At 39.7% G+C, this 15,479-nt stretch overlaps 1 protein-coding gene across 1 annotated transcript; it reads right to left on the bottom strand.

Annotated features, from left to right (window-relative positions):
• Window positions 1–2,197: 2,197 nt before the first annotated feature.
• LOC115996149 lies at window positions 2,198–3,130 on the bottom strand. The gene has a single exon (XM_031235290.1). The coding sequence runs from the start codon at window positions 3,128–3,130 to the stop codon at window positions 2,198–2,200; it is 933 nt and encodes a 310-aa protein (XP_031091150.1).
• Between the last annotated feature and the right edge of the window lie 12,349 nt (window positions 3,131–15,479).

Below are 15,479 nucleotides of genomic sequence, written 5' to 3'. Positions count from 1 at the left end.
GAGAGAGAGAGAGAGAGAGAGAGAGAGAGAGAGAGAGAGAGAGAGAGAGAGAGAGAGAGAGAGAAACGTAAAAAGTGGTGAACGGTCAAATATTTTCCGTGATTACAAACTTTATTATTACAACAATATATGTGTGTGTGTTTCCGCGTGATATGAAAAGAATGCATGCATCTCTATTATGTGTTGTTATTTATTAATAAAGAGTCATAAAAAGTTGTGAAACACTCATATATTTTCTATGATTACAAATTTTTTTGTTACAACTAAGTGTTTATGGTGTGTCTGAGAAACATGAAAAGAATGCATCTCTATTATGTGTCGTTATTTATTACAGAGTAATAAAGAGTCATAAAAAGTTGTGAACGTTCAAATCTTTTCTATGATTACAAATTTTATTGTTACAACTAATGATTTATGGTGTGTGTGTGAGAAACATGAAAATAATGCATCTCTATTATGTGTCAATTAAAAGACGTACGTGAAAGGCGGTGAACGTTCAAATTTTTTCCGTGATTACAAACTTTATTGTTACAATGGCAGTTACACCTCATTAAATATTGTCTTCCATTTAATTACACACATAGATTTACAAAATTAATAAACATATTCCAACCATTTATACTCTCTTCCTATTCTCTAATTATAACTGCTTGCAAAGCCAGAATAGAAAATAAATAAAAAAATAAATAAATAAAGAGATCACCTAAATTTAATAACAATCAACCACATTATGAAAATTCATAATAATTAATGGGCTAAAAAGATTCAGTAAATTTATAAAATTATATTTATTACATTACATTAGGCATTATATTTTTAAGAAAAAATTACACTTTTCGCCTTAAGTTATAGGGTAATTTAGAATTCGTCCCTAAATGTTGGTCACACTCACTTTTCGTCACTAGATTATCATTAACATTGCACTTTTCATTCCTTTACTAATAAAACATTAGGGACGTAATTTACAATTTTAGTATAACTCAAGGACGAAAAGTGAGCACGAAAGGACGAAAAGTGCAACGCCAATAATAACTTAGGGGCGAAAAGTGAGAATGACCAATACTCAGAGAGGAATTCTATATATCCTATAACTTAGAGACGAAAAATGTAATTTTTCCTTACATTAAATTAAACATTATATTTTTATTGTCAGTTTCATTAAACATTATATTTTTATTGTCAGTTTCATTAAATGTACATGTAATAAATGTTTGATTCTAGTATGGCACCAGAGTCTTAGATTTTGTTGTTTTTGTTCCCTCTTCGCTTATACAGAAAAAAACATTATTATGTATGTTGCGATGTCTCTCTTCTTCATGTGTAGTACGGCACCCTAATTTATTTGTGTGCTCCAGACCGTATATATGAATGGTCCCTCCGCCGACGCGCATTTTCGGTCCCAACAACGTTTTCAGTTTTGTTTTTCGGAAATGACATTTCGATGGATAGCCATTAGCCAATAGTTTTTTATATTAAATTTCGTATTACTTAATTATCTATTTGAATGGATTAAAAAACAAAAACAACTTTTCCCCTTTTGAAATTATCTCCTAGAGAGTAGAAAATTAAAAGAAAATAAATAAAAATAGTTTTAAATAGTCCCTTCACTATAGCCAAGGTTAGCTAGTCAAGGGACCATGGATGATCAAATTAGTTAAAATTTTGGAAAAAATATTAAATATACCCTCGAATTTTTGTTAAGAAGTCAATTAGATCCTAAACTTTTAAAAATTACAATTAAATTCACAAATATTTTATTTTGAAACAATTAAACCCATTGACCTGTTGATGACCTGCAATAAAATCCACAAATATTTTATTGACCTGTTAGTGACCTGCAGGTCAATTAGGTTTTCGACCCTGCCAGACTCAGGCCAACCTTAAACAAGTTGGGTCACAATCAGCCGCCGACCATCGGAGAAGATGATCAAACTGATAATTCTGCTATAGTAAATCAACCATTAATTTACTCATAAAAATATTTGAATGAGAAAAAACCAATTTACTATTACAAGTTCGCAGAATTTTAGAGTACCATCGAATGATCAATTTCAAGGAAATAGAAATCCAACAAAACTAATCAACTAATTTACATATACGGTAAATATAACTACTACAGTGAAAAACTTCATAAATAGCCGTTAATTATCTACAACTGTAGTAGATTCCGGTGAATCGGAAACGGATTCAATTGGGCTTAGAATGGCTGTAAGTTCCTGCTTAACCCGTTCACGTTAGCGAAGAGCCCGACCAAGTCATGCTTGTGTGGCAGAAACGCCCGCCGCCTATCGCCGTCGCTCTTGGCGCAATGCGGCGGAGTTGCAGGTTTGTCGGCTGTGTTGGAAGCCTCGGCCGCCGCCGCTGCTGGCTTTTCTGGCTTTGGTGTTCCCTTTCTGAAAGACGGTGTTAAAAAGACGAAGCTGTCCTTACCTTCGCTGTTGCTCCGGTGGATGAGGTCTCGAAGCTTCCATCGCTTTGACCAGCCGGTAGAGTTGCTCTTCTTCGGTGAGGACTTCTCCGCCGGAGCCGCCTTCGGTCGCCACACGCAGTAGGTACCTGGTGGAATCCCGTCCATCTCGTCGGCCTCCGATGAGGAGCACGACGACTGAGCTTCTCGCTCCTTGGAAAACAGTTTCCTTAATGGAAGCCGAATCTTCGGCTGCGGCGGCGGCGGCGTTGAGGATTTTTTCTCCGCCTCGCTGGAATTCGCCTTCGTCATCGTCATCGAATTTGAGATCCCATTTTCAAAATCCACGTCACCTGACAACAAATCTCTGTTGAAAACCGGGTAAACCGGCCTGATCTGTCCATTGTAGAAAATCTCATCCGCAGAAATCGGTGAGAACACAGCATCTCCGGTAACGAACTCGAATTCAAACTCCTCTTCATCTCCATCACCATCACCATCACCATCACCATCCTCATTTGTCTCCTCCTTGCCGACACCTCCGTCTACAACCTCCTTGCCACTCTCCGGACCGGAAAACACGTCGTCTTCAAAAAACTCCGACTCGTTTCCATTCTCCACTCTCAGTTCCTCGACGACTCTCGCCGCGATATCCGCCAGATTAGTGTTCGAGTAGCTGCAAAAGCTCTTCGATGACGGCGATATCACCGAACTCGCCGGCATTTTTACGGATTCGATCGCCGGAAATTTCTGGAAAATCAAAGAATCAGAAAAAGGACCTCGCTTCGCTTCTACTTCGTCATTTTATAGAGAGAAGAAGAGAGAGAGGGAGAGAGGGTGAGTTTGGCGGAAAGAGAGCGAAAGGCGTGGGAGTTAGTTACAGAATTTATAGACGGATTCCAAACGAAGGATAACTGGTACGAAATGCGTGAGCGATTTTTTATTTTTTTATTTTTGTTTTATTTTTATTTTAAAAAAAAACATATCTCACGCGTTCCATGATTCAGATTGTTACAAACTCTCGCTCTCTTCTGTGTCACGCGGTTCATGATTCTCCTCCGTTACGAATTACGATCGATTAATTATCAAAATAAAATAATTTTTAAAGATTTTTACATTGTTACGATTAATTAATTATCAAATTAAAATTATTTATTCAAAAATTTTATTCGTTAGATTAATTATCGCAATAAGAAAATTATGTGCAACGAACGTGACTGAGAAAGTGTTGACAAAGATTGATCAGTCATACTTAACTAGTTTAATGTATATCTTGCTAAAGATAGTGATATAATTCAATGTAACAACATTTATAAAAGAGTAATTTTAGATGTATGTAGTTTGTATGTACCATATTTTGTATTAATTGACGTGCTTTAACTGAGCAAGTTCAGTGCAGTCAAACTAATAACCGAATAAATTTTGTGTAATTTTGTTTCTTTTTTAGTGGCTCATTAAAAAGTATTATATTTTAGTTAAAAATATTGCATATCTCAGATGAGGAGAGAGAAAATTGGACGTGAGAGATTTATGAAATGTCCACTGAGTTTTAATGTCTAACTTAATGATGAGTATTAGTGTTGTATTTACTTATGGACTCTAGTTAGTATGTTATGTTAATATAGGACTCTGATTGTACATAGCATTTAACTCTCTTTGTAATCTCTGAGATTGTTAACGTGATATTGGATATACACATATCTACTTGTTAGGAATATAGCGGAATAATGCGGAAGCGAATAATTGAAAATTGTGAATTATAGAAGTTAAATAATAGGGAATAATATAATAATAACAAACGAATTTCTAAATAGGACAATATAATAAATATATATATATATTAAACTCTTAATTAAAAGAGTAACGAAAGAGAATATATATATATATTATATATATAAGTAACGTGAGAACAAAGAGACAAGAAAGAATGATTCCAATTACAATTGTATTGATGTAATGGATGAGCAAAAGACAAAGCAAAGTAGCTAATCTATTTATACATCAAAGAAATGCTAGAATTGCGCTAATTGCAAGAAGCACCAAGAATTTCGGAGAACGTGCAGAAACCATGCTGCCATGCGACGTGGAGGGTGGAATTGGTCTTCATCGATTAATTTGAGCCACATGATTATTTTCTAACAATCTCCACCTTGGATCAAATTCACTGAAAATTAACAATTGGAACACCCGACTAAATTCAAGCATTGCTCGAACTTAGTAATAGGAAGAGGCTTGGTAAGCATGTCTGCTGGATTCTCCAATGTGTGAATCTTCTGGACAACAATATCTCCCGCAGTTACAACATCTCAGATGAAATGGTATCTGACATCAATGTGTTTGGTTTTGGCATGATATGTATCATTCTTGGTGAGATGGATAACACTTTGACTATCTGAGAACACAACAGTTTGACCTTGTGAAACACCAAGTTCCCTAACCAAACCTCGTAGCCAAGTAGCTTCTTTGACACCCTCTGTTGCTGCAATGTATTCCTCCTCAGTCGTAGATAACGCAGCAATAGACTGAAGCGTAGCTTTCCAACTGATAGCACAATTACAAAGAGTGAAAATATAATTGGAAAGCGATCAACGTTTGTCAAGATCACCACCATAATCAGAATCTACAAAGCCCATAATATCAGTAGAAGCAGAAGAACTCCGATCAAAAACCAAGCCCAAAGAGGAAGTACCCTTTAGGTACCGTAGAATCCATTTAACAGCGTTCCAATGTTCCTTACCAGGGTTGTGCATATAACGGCTCACAACACTTACAGCATGAGCCAAATCAGGTCTAGTGCACACCATATCATACATAAGACTACCAACAGCACTAGAGTAAGGAACTTTTGACATATAAGCCACATCAACATCAGATTTAGGGCATGAATCAGAAGACAACTTAAAATGTGCACCAAGTGGAGTAGACACAGGCTTACAATTAGACATATTGAATCGATCAAGCACCTTCTCAACATACTTTTTCTGGGATAGATAAAGTTTACCAGCTTGACGATCCCTGTGTATCTCCATGCCAAGAATCTTCTTTGCTGCACCAAGATCTTTCATCTCAAACTCATTGCTTAGTTGAGACTTCAACTTCTCAACAAGAGACATGTCAGGGGAAGCAATGAGCATATCATCAACATAAAGTAGAAGGTAAACAAAAGACCCATTAGAAAATTCTTTGAAATAGACACAACTGTCATATTGGCTTCTTGAGAATCCTTGCCCTAGCATACAAGCATCAAACCGCTTGTACCATTGCCTTGGAGCTTGCTTTAACCCATAAAGAGACTTCTGTAGACGGCAAACACAATATTCCTTTCCAGGAACCTCAAACCCCTCAGGTTGGTACATGTAAAGCTCTTCATCAAGCTCTCTATGTAGGAATGCAGTCTTTACATCAAGTTGCTCCAACTCCAAATCAAAAAGAGCAACAAAAGCAAGTAGTACACGTATAGAGGTATGACGAACAACAGGAGAAAAGATCTCGTTAAAGTCAATACCTTCACGTTGATCGAAACCTCGAACAACCAACCGTGCTTTCTCAACCCCAGGGATGCCTTCTTTCTTCTTGTAAATCCACTTACAGCTCAATGGGCGTTTACCTTTTGGCAACTCTACCAGCTCCCAAGTTTCATTCTTATGGAGACTTTCTATCTCCTCTTGCATAGCAAGCAACCACTTGGATGAGTTGGCACAAGAAATAGCCTCAGAATAGCAGGACGGATCACCATCAACCTCTTGTGCAACTGAAAGAGCATAAGCAACCAAGTGGGTTTCATCATCACTAGCATACCTAGCAGGTTTTTTAATTGTCCTCCTAGGTCGGTCTTGGGCAATAGAGTGCTCTCGCTGTGGCTGAACGAGAGGCGTAGTGCTAGTAGATGCATCATCTTTAGTATTACCATCAGTGGTAGTAATACTATCAGTAGGCCTGAACTCAAACTCCACCTTCTCACCAGTACTATGCGTATCACTTGTACTGGGAACAACACAATCTTTTCCAGAAGAAAGTAGTGCATTTTCATCAAAAGTGATATCGCGACTCAGAATGATCTTGTGAGAATCAGGAGACCATAGACGATATCCTTTTGACTCAGAAGCATAACCAAGGAAAATGCATTTGACAGCTCTAGGGTTTAATTTACCCGTACTGGAATGAGCATAAGCAGGACATCTAAAAACTCGTAACATAGAGTAGTCAACAGGATTACCTGACCAAACTTCTTTTGGAATTTTGAAATCGAGGGATGAATGTGGAGACCTATTTACCAAATAGGATGCAGTAGAAACGGCCTCAGCCCAAAAGTCACGCCGTTTTCATAACCCAGCATTAGAGAGCATACAACGAGCTCTCTCCAACAGAGTCCTGTTCATACGTTCGGCAACACCATTCTGCTGGGGTTTTCCAGGCAAGGTCTTGTGCCTGGCAATTCCTTGTGCTGCACAGAACTCAGTGAAATCTCTCTCATAGAACTCCAAGCCATTGTCTGTCCTGAGCTTCTTGACCTTTTTTCCTGTCTGAGTCTCAACGAGAATTTTCCACTTTTTGAAAATAGAAAATGCTTGATTTTTATGTTTCAGGAAATAGACCCAGACTTTACGAGAAAAGTCATCAATAATAGACATAAAATATCTACAGCCTCCCATAGACTGGACTTTAGTCGGTCCCCATAAATCAGAATGTATATATTCCAATACACCTTTGGTACGGTGTGTAGCAGTAGAGAAACTAACCCTCTTTTGTTTCCCAAAAACACAATGCTCACAAAATTGTAATTTACCCGTACCTGAACCGAGGAGGCCTTTCTTGCTCAGGATATGCATGCCTTTCTCACTCATATGCCCCAGACGCATATGCCATAGTTGAGTGAGATCAACATCAGACACCGATGAGGATACCGCAACTGAACCTGTCACTGTACTGCCATGCAACACGTACAAGCTTCCAGAACGAGAAGCTTTCATAAGAACAAGAGAGCCTTTAATAACTTTCAGAACTCCACCTTCAGCTGTGTACTTGCACCCCAGAGATTCCAAGGTGCCCAATGAAATCAGATTGCGTTTCAAATCAGGAATATACCGAACATTGGTAAGAGTCCTGATAACGTTATCATGAGTTTTGATATGAACACTTCCAATTCCACTAACCTTGCATTGGGCATCATTACCCATCAGGACAACTCCACCATCAACTGGTTCTAGAGAGATGAACTAGTCTTTGTGTGGACACATGTGGAATGTACAACCAGAGTCCAGAATCCACTCAGTGTCGCTCCGTTTGTCACCGGAGCTAACAGATAACATCACATCGTCGCTCCGTTTGTCACCGGAGCTAACAGATAACATCACATCGCCGCTCCGTTTGTCACCGGAGCTAACAGATAACATCACATCGCATTCTGAATCACTCTCAACAACACTAGCTTCAGCAGACTTCTTTTCTCTCTCTTGTTTGTTCTTCAGTTTGAAGCATTCAGTCACATCATGACCATGCTTCTTGCAGTACTTACAGGATTTGTTGGACTTATGACCATGCTTCTTGCAGTACTTACAGGATTTGTTGGACTTACGTCCATGCTTCTTGCAGTACTTACAGGATTTGTTGGACTTACGTTCTTTGGACTTGGATCTAGATTTTTTATTGCTACTCTCCGTTTCAATTGAACGACCCCTAACAATCAAGCCTTCACCTTTGTCCCCAGACTTAGTTTCTAAGTCAAATTTTTCTTTGGACAGTAGGTTCGACTTAACACTGTCGAAAGTTAGGACTCCAAGAGAATTACCATACAGCATAATTTCTTTGAAATGCTTGTATGATTCAGGGAGAGAAACAAGCAATAAAATAGCACGGTCCTCATCTTCTATTATGACATCAATATTTTCCAAGTCCAATAAAATAGAATTGAATTCATCCAAATGAGACTGAATTAAAGTACCTTCCGTCATACGGATTGTGTACAGCCGCTCTTTCAGGCGCAGCTTGTTCGCTAGAGATTTGTCCATGTAGCGCGAATCTAGCTCAGACTATAAACCTGACGTAGTCGTCTCACCTATCACCTCACGTAGAATCGATTTAGACAGGCACAACTGAATGGTTGAACGTGCCTTGTCATCTAAATCTTCCCAATCTTCATCTGTCATTGTAGCCGGTTTCTTCTTCTTCCCAACTAGCGCTTTCTTCAAACCGTTCTGGGTCAGAACGGCTTCCATCTGAACCTTCCAGATAGAAAAGCTAATTTTCCCGTCGAACTTCTCGATATCGAACTTGGTAACAGTCGACATCTTTGAAAATAATTCTCAATTAAACCGCTCTGATACCACTTGTTAGGAATATAGCGGAATAATGCGGAAGCGAATAATCGAAAATTGAGAATTATAGAAGTTAAATAATAGGGAATAATATAATAATAACAAACGAATTTCTAAATGGGACAATATAATAAATATATATATATTAAACTCTTAATTAAAAGAGTAACGAAAGAGAATATATATATATATTATATATATAAGTAACGTGAGAACAAAGAGACAAGAAAGAATGATTCCAATTACAATTGTATTGATGTAATGGATGAGCAAAAGACAAAGCAAAGTAGCTAATCTATTTATACATCAAAGAAATGCTAGAATTGCGCCAATTGCAAGAAGCACCAAGAATTTCGGAGAACGTGCAGAAACCATGCTGCCATGCGACGTGGAGGGTGGAATTGGTCTTCATGGATTAATTTGAGCCACATGATTATTTTCTAACACTACTCTTAGAACTCATCTGGTATCAGCTTGGTTCATTCCAATGGCCGATTCTGCCGCAGCTAATGATAATCAAACTATTTCGTCGAGCCGCACGGTGACTGAGGTTTCTTCCGCTCAGCCGTTGCCTGCTCCGAACATGTTGCAGCAAGCTCATCATTATGTTTCCCTAAAGCTTACTGCAACCAATTTTCTCTTTTGGAAGGCACAGCTGGTTCCGTTTTTGCGTGGTCAGAATTTGTATGGCTGTGTTGATGGGTCCTATCCCTGCCCGTCGGAGTTTCTTACATCCGCACCGCTGGCAGCTTCATCAACTACTTCTGCGCCTCCTGTTGTTAATCCCTCCCACGCTCAATAGATCCAACAAGATCAATCCATCTTGAGCATGCTGATTTCCTCAATCGCGGAGGAGGTGTTGTATCTCGCCATTGGTCATGCTACTTCCCGGGATGTGTGGCGTGCGATTGAGTCTGCGTTTGGCTCCTGTACGCGCTCCCGGACTCTCGGTTCATTGTCGCGGCTGTATGATCTTCGACAGGGTGATTCGTCGCCGGCGGATTACCTGGCTCGTGCGAAGGTACTGGTAGAGCAGCTGGCTCAAGCTGGCCGGCCGGTGGGTCTGGATGAGCAGAACCTCCATATTTTCAGGGGGTTGCGATCAGATTATCGGGCACTGGTTTTTACCCTCACTGCCAAGGATGAGGCGCTCACTATTCCTCAGATTGCTGAGTTGCTGAACGCTCATCAATATGTCACTCAAGATGATGTGGTGCCGTCGACCATGGCTGCTCCGTCGCCGGCTGCTTTGTATGTCCAGTCGTCGCCTGGTTGTTCTTCGCATGATGGCTCTCGTGGCCGGGGAAGGCAGCAGCACCGTGGGCAGAGGAGTCGCGGTGGACAGCGCGGTGGTCGCAATGGGCTCCGGTGTCAGCTCTGTGATGCTCCTGGACATTCGGCCATGACATGCTATCACCGCTTCATTGATCTTGCGGCGTCGATGGTCGGATTTGGTGGAGCGCAAACTGGTCGGCAGTTTGGTTTTTCGCCTGGGCAGCGTACTGGAGTGCAGCAGCGTAATTCTGGGCAGTTTGGTGGTGGTCAGCAGTCTTATAATTTTCAGTCTGGTCAATCGGATTCGTTTGGACCTCGTGCGAATGTGGCTCATCAGGCTACGATTTATGATTTTACCTCTGCCCCTTTCACTAATGTTTGGTATCCGGACACAAGTGCTAACGCCCATGCCACGCCTCAGGTAGATGATCTGCGGGAGGTTGAGCCTTATGCTGGTGATGAGTCCCTTCGTGTAGGGGATGGTACTGGTTTGTCAATTTCTAATACCGGTTCAATTTCTATTCCTACCCCGTTACGGTCACTGTCTTTGAAAAATGTTTTACATGTTCCTACCTTGAAAGCCTCGTTATTGTCCGTGCATAAATTTGCTTCTGATAATGATGTTTACTTTGAATTTCACCCTTCTTATTTTCTTGTTAAGGACCGGCGCACCGGCAAGGTTCTACTTAGTGGTTCGAGTTCCGGGGGTTTGTACCAGTTACCTGTGTCTCCACCAGTTGCGTTTCTGTCTGCTCGGGCGTCACCTCAAACATGGCACAATCGTCTCGGGCATCCTCATCTTCGGGTCTTGCGTCAAGTACTTTCTCGTTGTCCAGTTAGTGGGTCATTTAGTTCCTTTAATAATTTTTGTACTGCCTGTCAATTAGGGAAATCTGCTCGATTCCCGCTTTCTTGTATTAGTTACTCTAGTCAGTTGGTTATAGATCTTGTATACACAGACATTTGGGGTCCTGCCCCTATGCTTTTAATTGATGGTTTTCGTTATTTTGTGATATTTGTTGATGACTATTCCCGTTTTGTTTGGTTTTATCCCATGAAATTAAAAACTGATATCTATTCTATCTTTGCTCATTTTCGTGCTTTTGTTGAGAAATTTTTCTCCCGACCCATTAAGTCTATTCAGTCTGATCTCGGGGGTGAATATCGCAAGTTACATGCGGTTTTCACCGCTGCCGGGATTTTGCATCGTCAGTCTTGTCCTCATACCCATGAGCAGAACGGTAGGGTGGAACGTAGGCACCGTCATATCGTTGAGACGGGCCTTGCGTTGCTAGCTCATAGTCGAGTTCCACAGTGTTATTGGTCTTATGCATTTGAAACTGCAGTCTATTTAATTAATCGCTCACCATCGTCGGTCACTCGCAATGTTAGTCCTTACAGTCTTCTGTTTCATAAACCTCCTAACTATTCTCTGTTGCGTGTTTTCGGTTGTGAATGCTTTCCGTGTCTTCGGCCTTATAATAAGAATAAGATGGATTTTCGGTCTGTTTCGTGTGTCTTTCTTGGTTATCCCTCCTCGTTTAGTGGGTACAGGTGTCTAGATCGTGTCTCTGGGCGTCTCTACATTGCTCGTCATGTTCGATTTAATGAGTCTGCTTTTCCCTTTCATAGCTCTGCAGGTTCTTCTGGTTTTGTATCATCCCCTTGTGCTACGGGGTTACCTTGGGCCAGTGTCTCTAGTTCTGTGGTCTCTCCCGCGCCTATGCCGGTTGCTCCTGTTGGATTATCTTTGTCTGATGCAGGGGGTGTGGCCGTTGATGTGCCCGCTGATGTTCCTCCTTCTTCCTCTGCGCCTCTACCTGTTGATGTGCCCGTTCAGTGTGCTCGTGTGGATCCCCCGCGTCAGCGTGGTCGTTGTCGTGGGCCGCGGGTTATTCTACCGCGCTCTCATCGCATGGTTATGCGTACCTCGACGTCTGTTCAGCGACAGTCTCCTGCTGCTTTGGTGGCTTTTGTTGCTGATGATGCTCCTACCTGCTATTCTCAGGCTATCAAATCGCCTGACTGGAGGGCTGCTATGGATGCTGAGCTTAATGCGCTCCTTCTGAATCGGACTTGGCGGTTGGTTCCCCTTGCAGCTGATATGAATGTTATTGGCTACAAGTGGGTCTTTCGGGTAAAGCGTAAGTCTGATGGCTCTATAGAGCGGTTTAAGGCTCGGCTGGTTGCCAAGGGCTTCAATCAGGTTGCTAGGGAGGACTACTCTAAGACGTTTAGTCCTGTTGTTAAGCCGACTACCGTTCGCTTGCTCTTATCCTTTGCTGTTTCCAGGGGGTGGACCATGCGCCAGCTGGATGTGCATAATGCGTTTCTCAACGGCAACGTCACGGAGGATAATTACATGCGTCAACCACCAGGTTATGTCCATCCTACTCTCTCTACTCATGTCTGCAAGTTGGAGAAATCTCTGTATGGTCTTAAGCAGGCACCGCGTGCGTGGTTCATGCGGCTGCACACGTTCTTGCTTTCTGTTGGTTTTCGTCCTTCGCGGACCGATGTGTCCTTATTTATTTACGTTTCTGGAGAGTCTCATGCTTATGTGCTTGTTTATGTGGATGATATTCTCCTTTTGGGTAATTGTTCTGTGTTGGTTGACGGTTTGATGGCTAAGTTAGCTTCTGAGTTTAAGATCCGTGACCTTGGGAAGCCGCGGTTCTTTCTTGGTGTGGAGGTTATCTATACTGGTTCTGATATTCTGTTGTCTCAGTGTCAGTATATGCTGGAAGTTTTGCGTAAAGCCGGTATGGAGTCCTGCAAACCGTTGGCTACGCCTATGTCTGCGGCGGTCAGTTCTAATGATGTCTCTACTCTGGATGATCCTACGCCATACAGGCAGTTGGTTGGTTCTTTGATGTATATGCTTGTCACTCGGCCTGACCTTTCCTTTGCTGTTACCCGTTTGTGTCAGTTCATGCACAATCCGACTGAGCAACACTGGTCTGCCTTGAAGCGTGTGCTGCGTTATGTGAAGGGGACTTTGGAGCTTGGTTTGTGCTTGTCCGGTTCGTTGGCTACCACTGTTCATGCCTTCTCTGATTCGGATTGGGCTGGTTGTCAGATTGACAGGCGTTCTACTACGGGCTATGCAATCTTTCTTGGTTCTAGCCTGATTTCCTGGGTGTCTCGGAAGCAGCGCACTATTGCTCGTTCGTCTACTGAGGCTGAATACAAGGCTTTGGCTGATGTTGCTGCCGAGGTTGTTTGGATTTAGTCTCTGCTTCGTGAGCTCGGTTTGTTTCTCAATACTACTCCTGTGCTTTGGTGTGACAATCTTGGTGCCACCTACTTGTGTGCCAATCCGGTCTTTCATGCTCGTACGAAGCATGTTGAGATCGATTACCATTTCGTTCGAGAGCGTGTTGCTACTGGAGATCTCAAGGTCAATTTTCTCTCTACTAAGGATCAGGTGGCTGATATATTTACAAAGCCTCTCTCTGGCCCGCGTTTTGCAGAGCTGCGTGTCAAGCTAGGCGTTGTTCCGTGTCCACCGTCTGCTTGAGAGGGTGTATTAGTGTTGTATTTACTTATGGACTCTAGTTAGTATGTTATGTTAATATAGGACTCTGATTGTACATAGCATTTAACTCTCTTTGTAATCTCTGAGATTGTTAACGTGATATTGAATATACACATATCTACTCTTAGAACTCATCATGAGATCAGAGTGAATATAATAAATTTTTAATAATTATAAAACTAAATCAGTTCTGTTTTATGATTGAAACACAAAATCTCTCATTTCTTAATTACATTTACACAAGAATTTAATGAAGTTTTTATAGTACTAAAATGACATTTGGATTTCAATTTGTTTCTTATTTTAATGATAGGTAAACATAATTTTCGTTAATCATCAAGATTTATGTCCCACCTAAATACATGTATATGTATATGTAGGTGTTACATCACACATGCATGTTGCACTGTAATCAGTCCATTGCTTGAGGGATTCCCAAAATATCTTACAGTCATTATTGACAAGCTAGCATATGATAGTGCACTAATCACTTTAGAGAATTGGTGTGTTTGTTAATTAATATATTTTCATATGTTTTGAAAGTAAAAATCTAAGTCTCTGTTTTAAAATTAAGAAAATAATTTCGGTAAGTTATTTTGTGTAATTTTCAATATTTGGCCATCAATGAAAAAATAAAGTCAATAGAAAATACTTATTTTGTTCAAAAGAAAAATAGTCTATTTTGGCAAAAAATATCCTTCAAAATTTTTACTCAAAAAATATTTTTCGAATTTTCATTTTACGCTCAATTCTATCTCTCTCTCTCTCTCCTCCTTTTTCACGAGTGTCAAATGGCGAGTTGGCCCACCATCTTTATATCTTGTTATTATTTAAATTTGATTATATTAATATGGCTAAAATATAACTATAATTGAACTATGCCAAATAATAAAAATCTTGGCATAGCCCCACCCATAGCGCAAAACATAAAACTAATTATAATAAACTTTTCATTCAATTCCTTTAAAGCTCCGTTTGGAAACAAAAAAATGACTTCTGGAATTCTTTTTTTTTTTTTTTTTGGTATTTTTTTGTGTGTGTGGGTATTCAAGAAAAATAAAGTCAAAGAAAAATATTCATTATGGTTAATGGAAAAAATCCAATTTAGTAGAAAATGTTTTTCCTAAATTTTTAGTACGAAACATTTTTTGAATTCTTTATTTTCCCGTATTTATATTCTCTCGCATCTCTTTTTAATTTAGTTTCCATATGATTATTACCACCGCCACAATCAACATAACCACCATCACCACCACACAACCACAACTACCACTACTACTACCACCACTATCACAACTTCTTGTTATTATAACAAATAATATGTTAATTTTCAGGAAAATGAACCAAATAGAAAAATATAATTTTCTAACTTTCAGCGAAACATTAAAAAATTAAATTATTTTTTGAAAAATGATTTATTTTTTGAAAATCATTTTCTAGAAAACATTTTCGAAGTCTCTAAACAAACCCTTAGTTTAGAATTATTATATTTATTAATAACCGATTAAAATGAAAATTGCGCTAGGCCAGACAAAAAAAAAAATCTTGGCCTACCCCACAAAAAAGGCAAATTATTAAGTGGACCATGAATATAAGGTACATTTTTAATAGACTAAAAGAACATTATTTGTGTACTAAATGTACATTATTTGATAGTATATGAAAACAATGTACTTTCAATACTCAAATAATGTACTTTACGTAAATAAATAATATACTTTTAGTATATTAAAAATGTATTTTTATTTATTGTCCGCACAACTGTGTGGATCATGGTACATGCAATAATGTAAGAAACTTTTGTTCTTCAATTCTTTTTTAGTTCATGTATTAGTATTTGATTAAATATAAATGAGTAGGACCGAGCCAAATGAAACAATAAAAATCTTGGTCCAACCAAGCCCAAATCCAATAAAAATATTTTTTTTCTTCAATTTCTTTGGTA

This window comes from Ipomoea triloba, chromosome 11, assembly GCF_003576645.1.
Source record: "Ipomoea triloba cultivar NCNSP0323 chromosome 11, ASM357664v1".
NCBI classification, from domain to species: Eukaryota; Viridiplantae; Streptophyta; class Magnoliopsida; order Solanales; family Convolvulaceae; genus Ipomoea; species Ipomoea triloba.
Note: the sequence above shows the minus strand (reverse complement) of the source record. Positions and strands in the feature narration are given on the sequence as shown.

What these genes read in the sequence shown, in the direction of transcription:
- LOC115996149 (XM_031235290.1), bottom strand. Translation starts at nt 3,130, where the DNA reads ATGCCGGCGAGTTCGGTGATATCGCCGTCATCGAAGAGCTTTTGCAGC.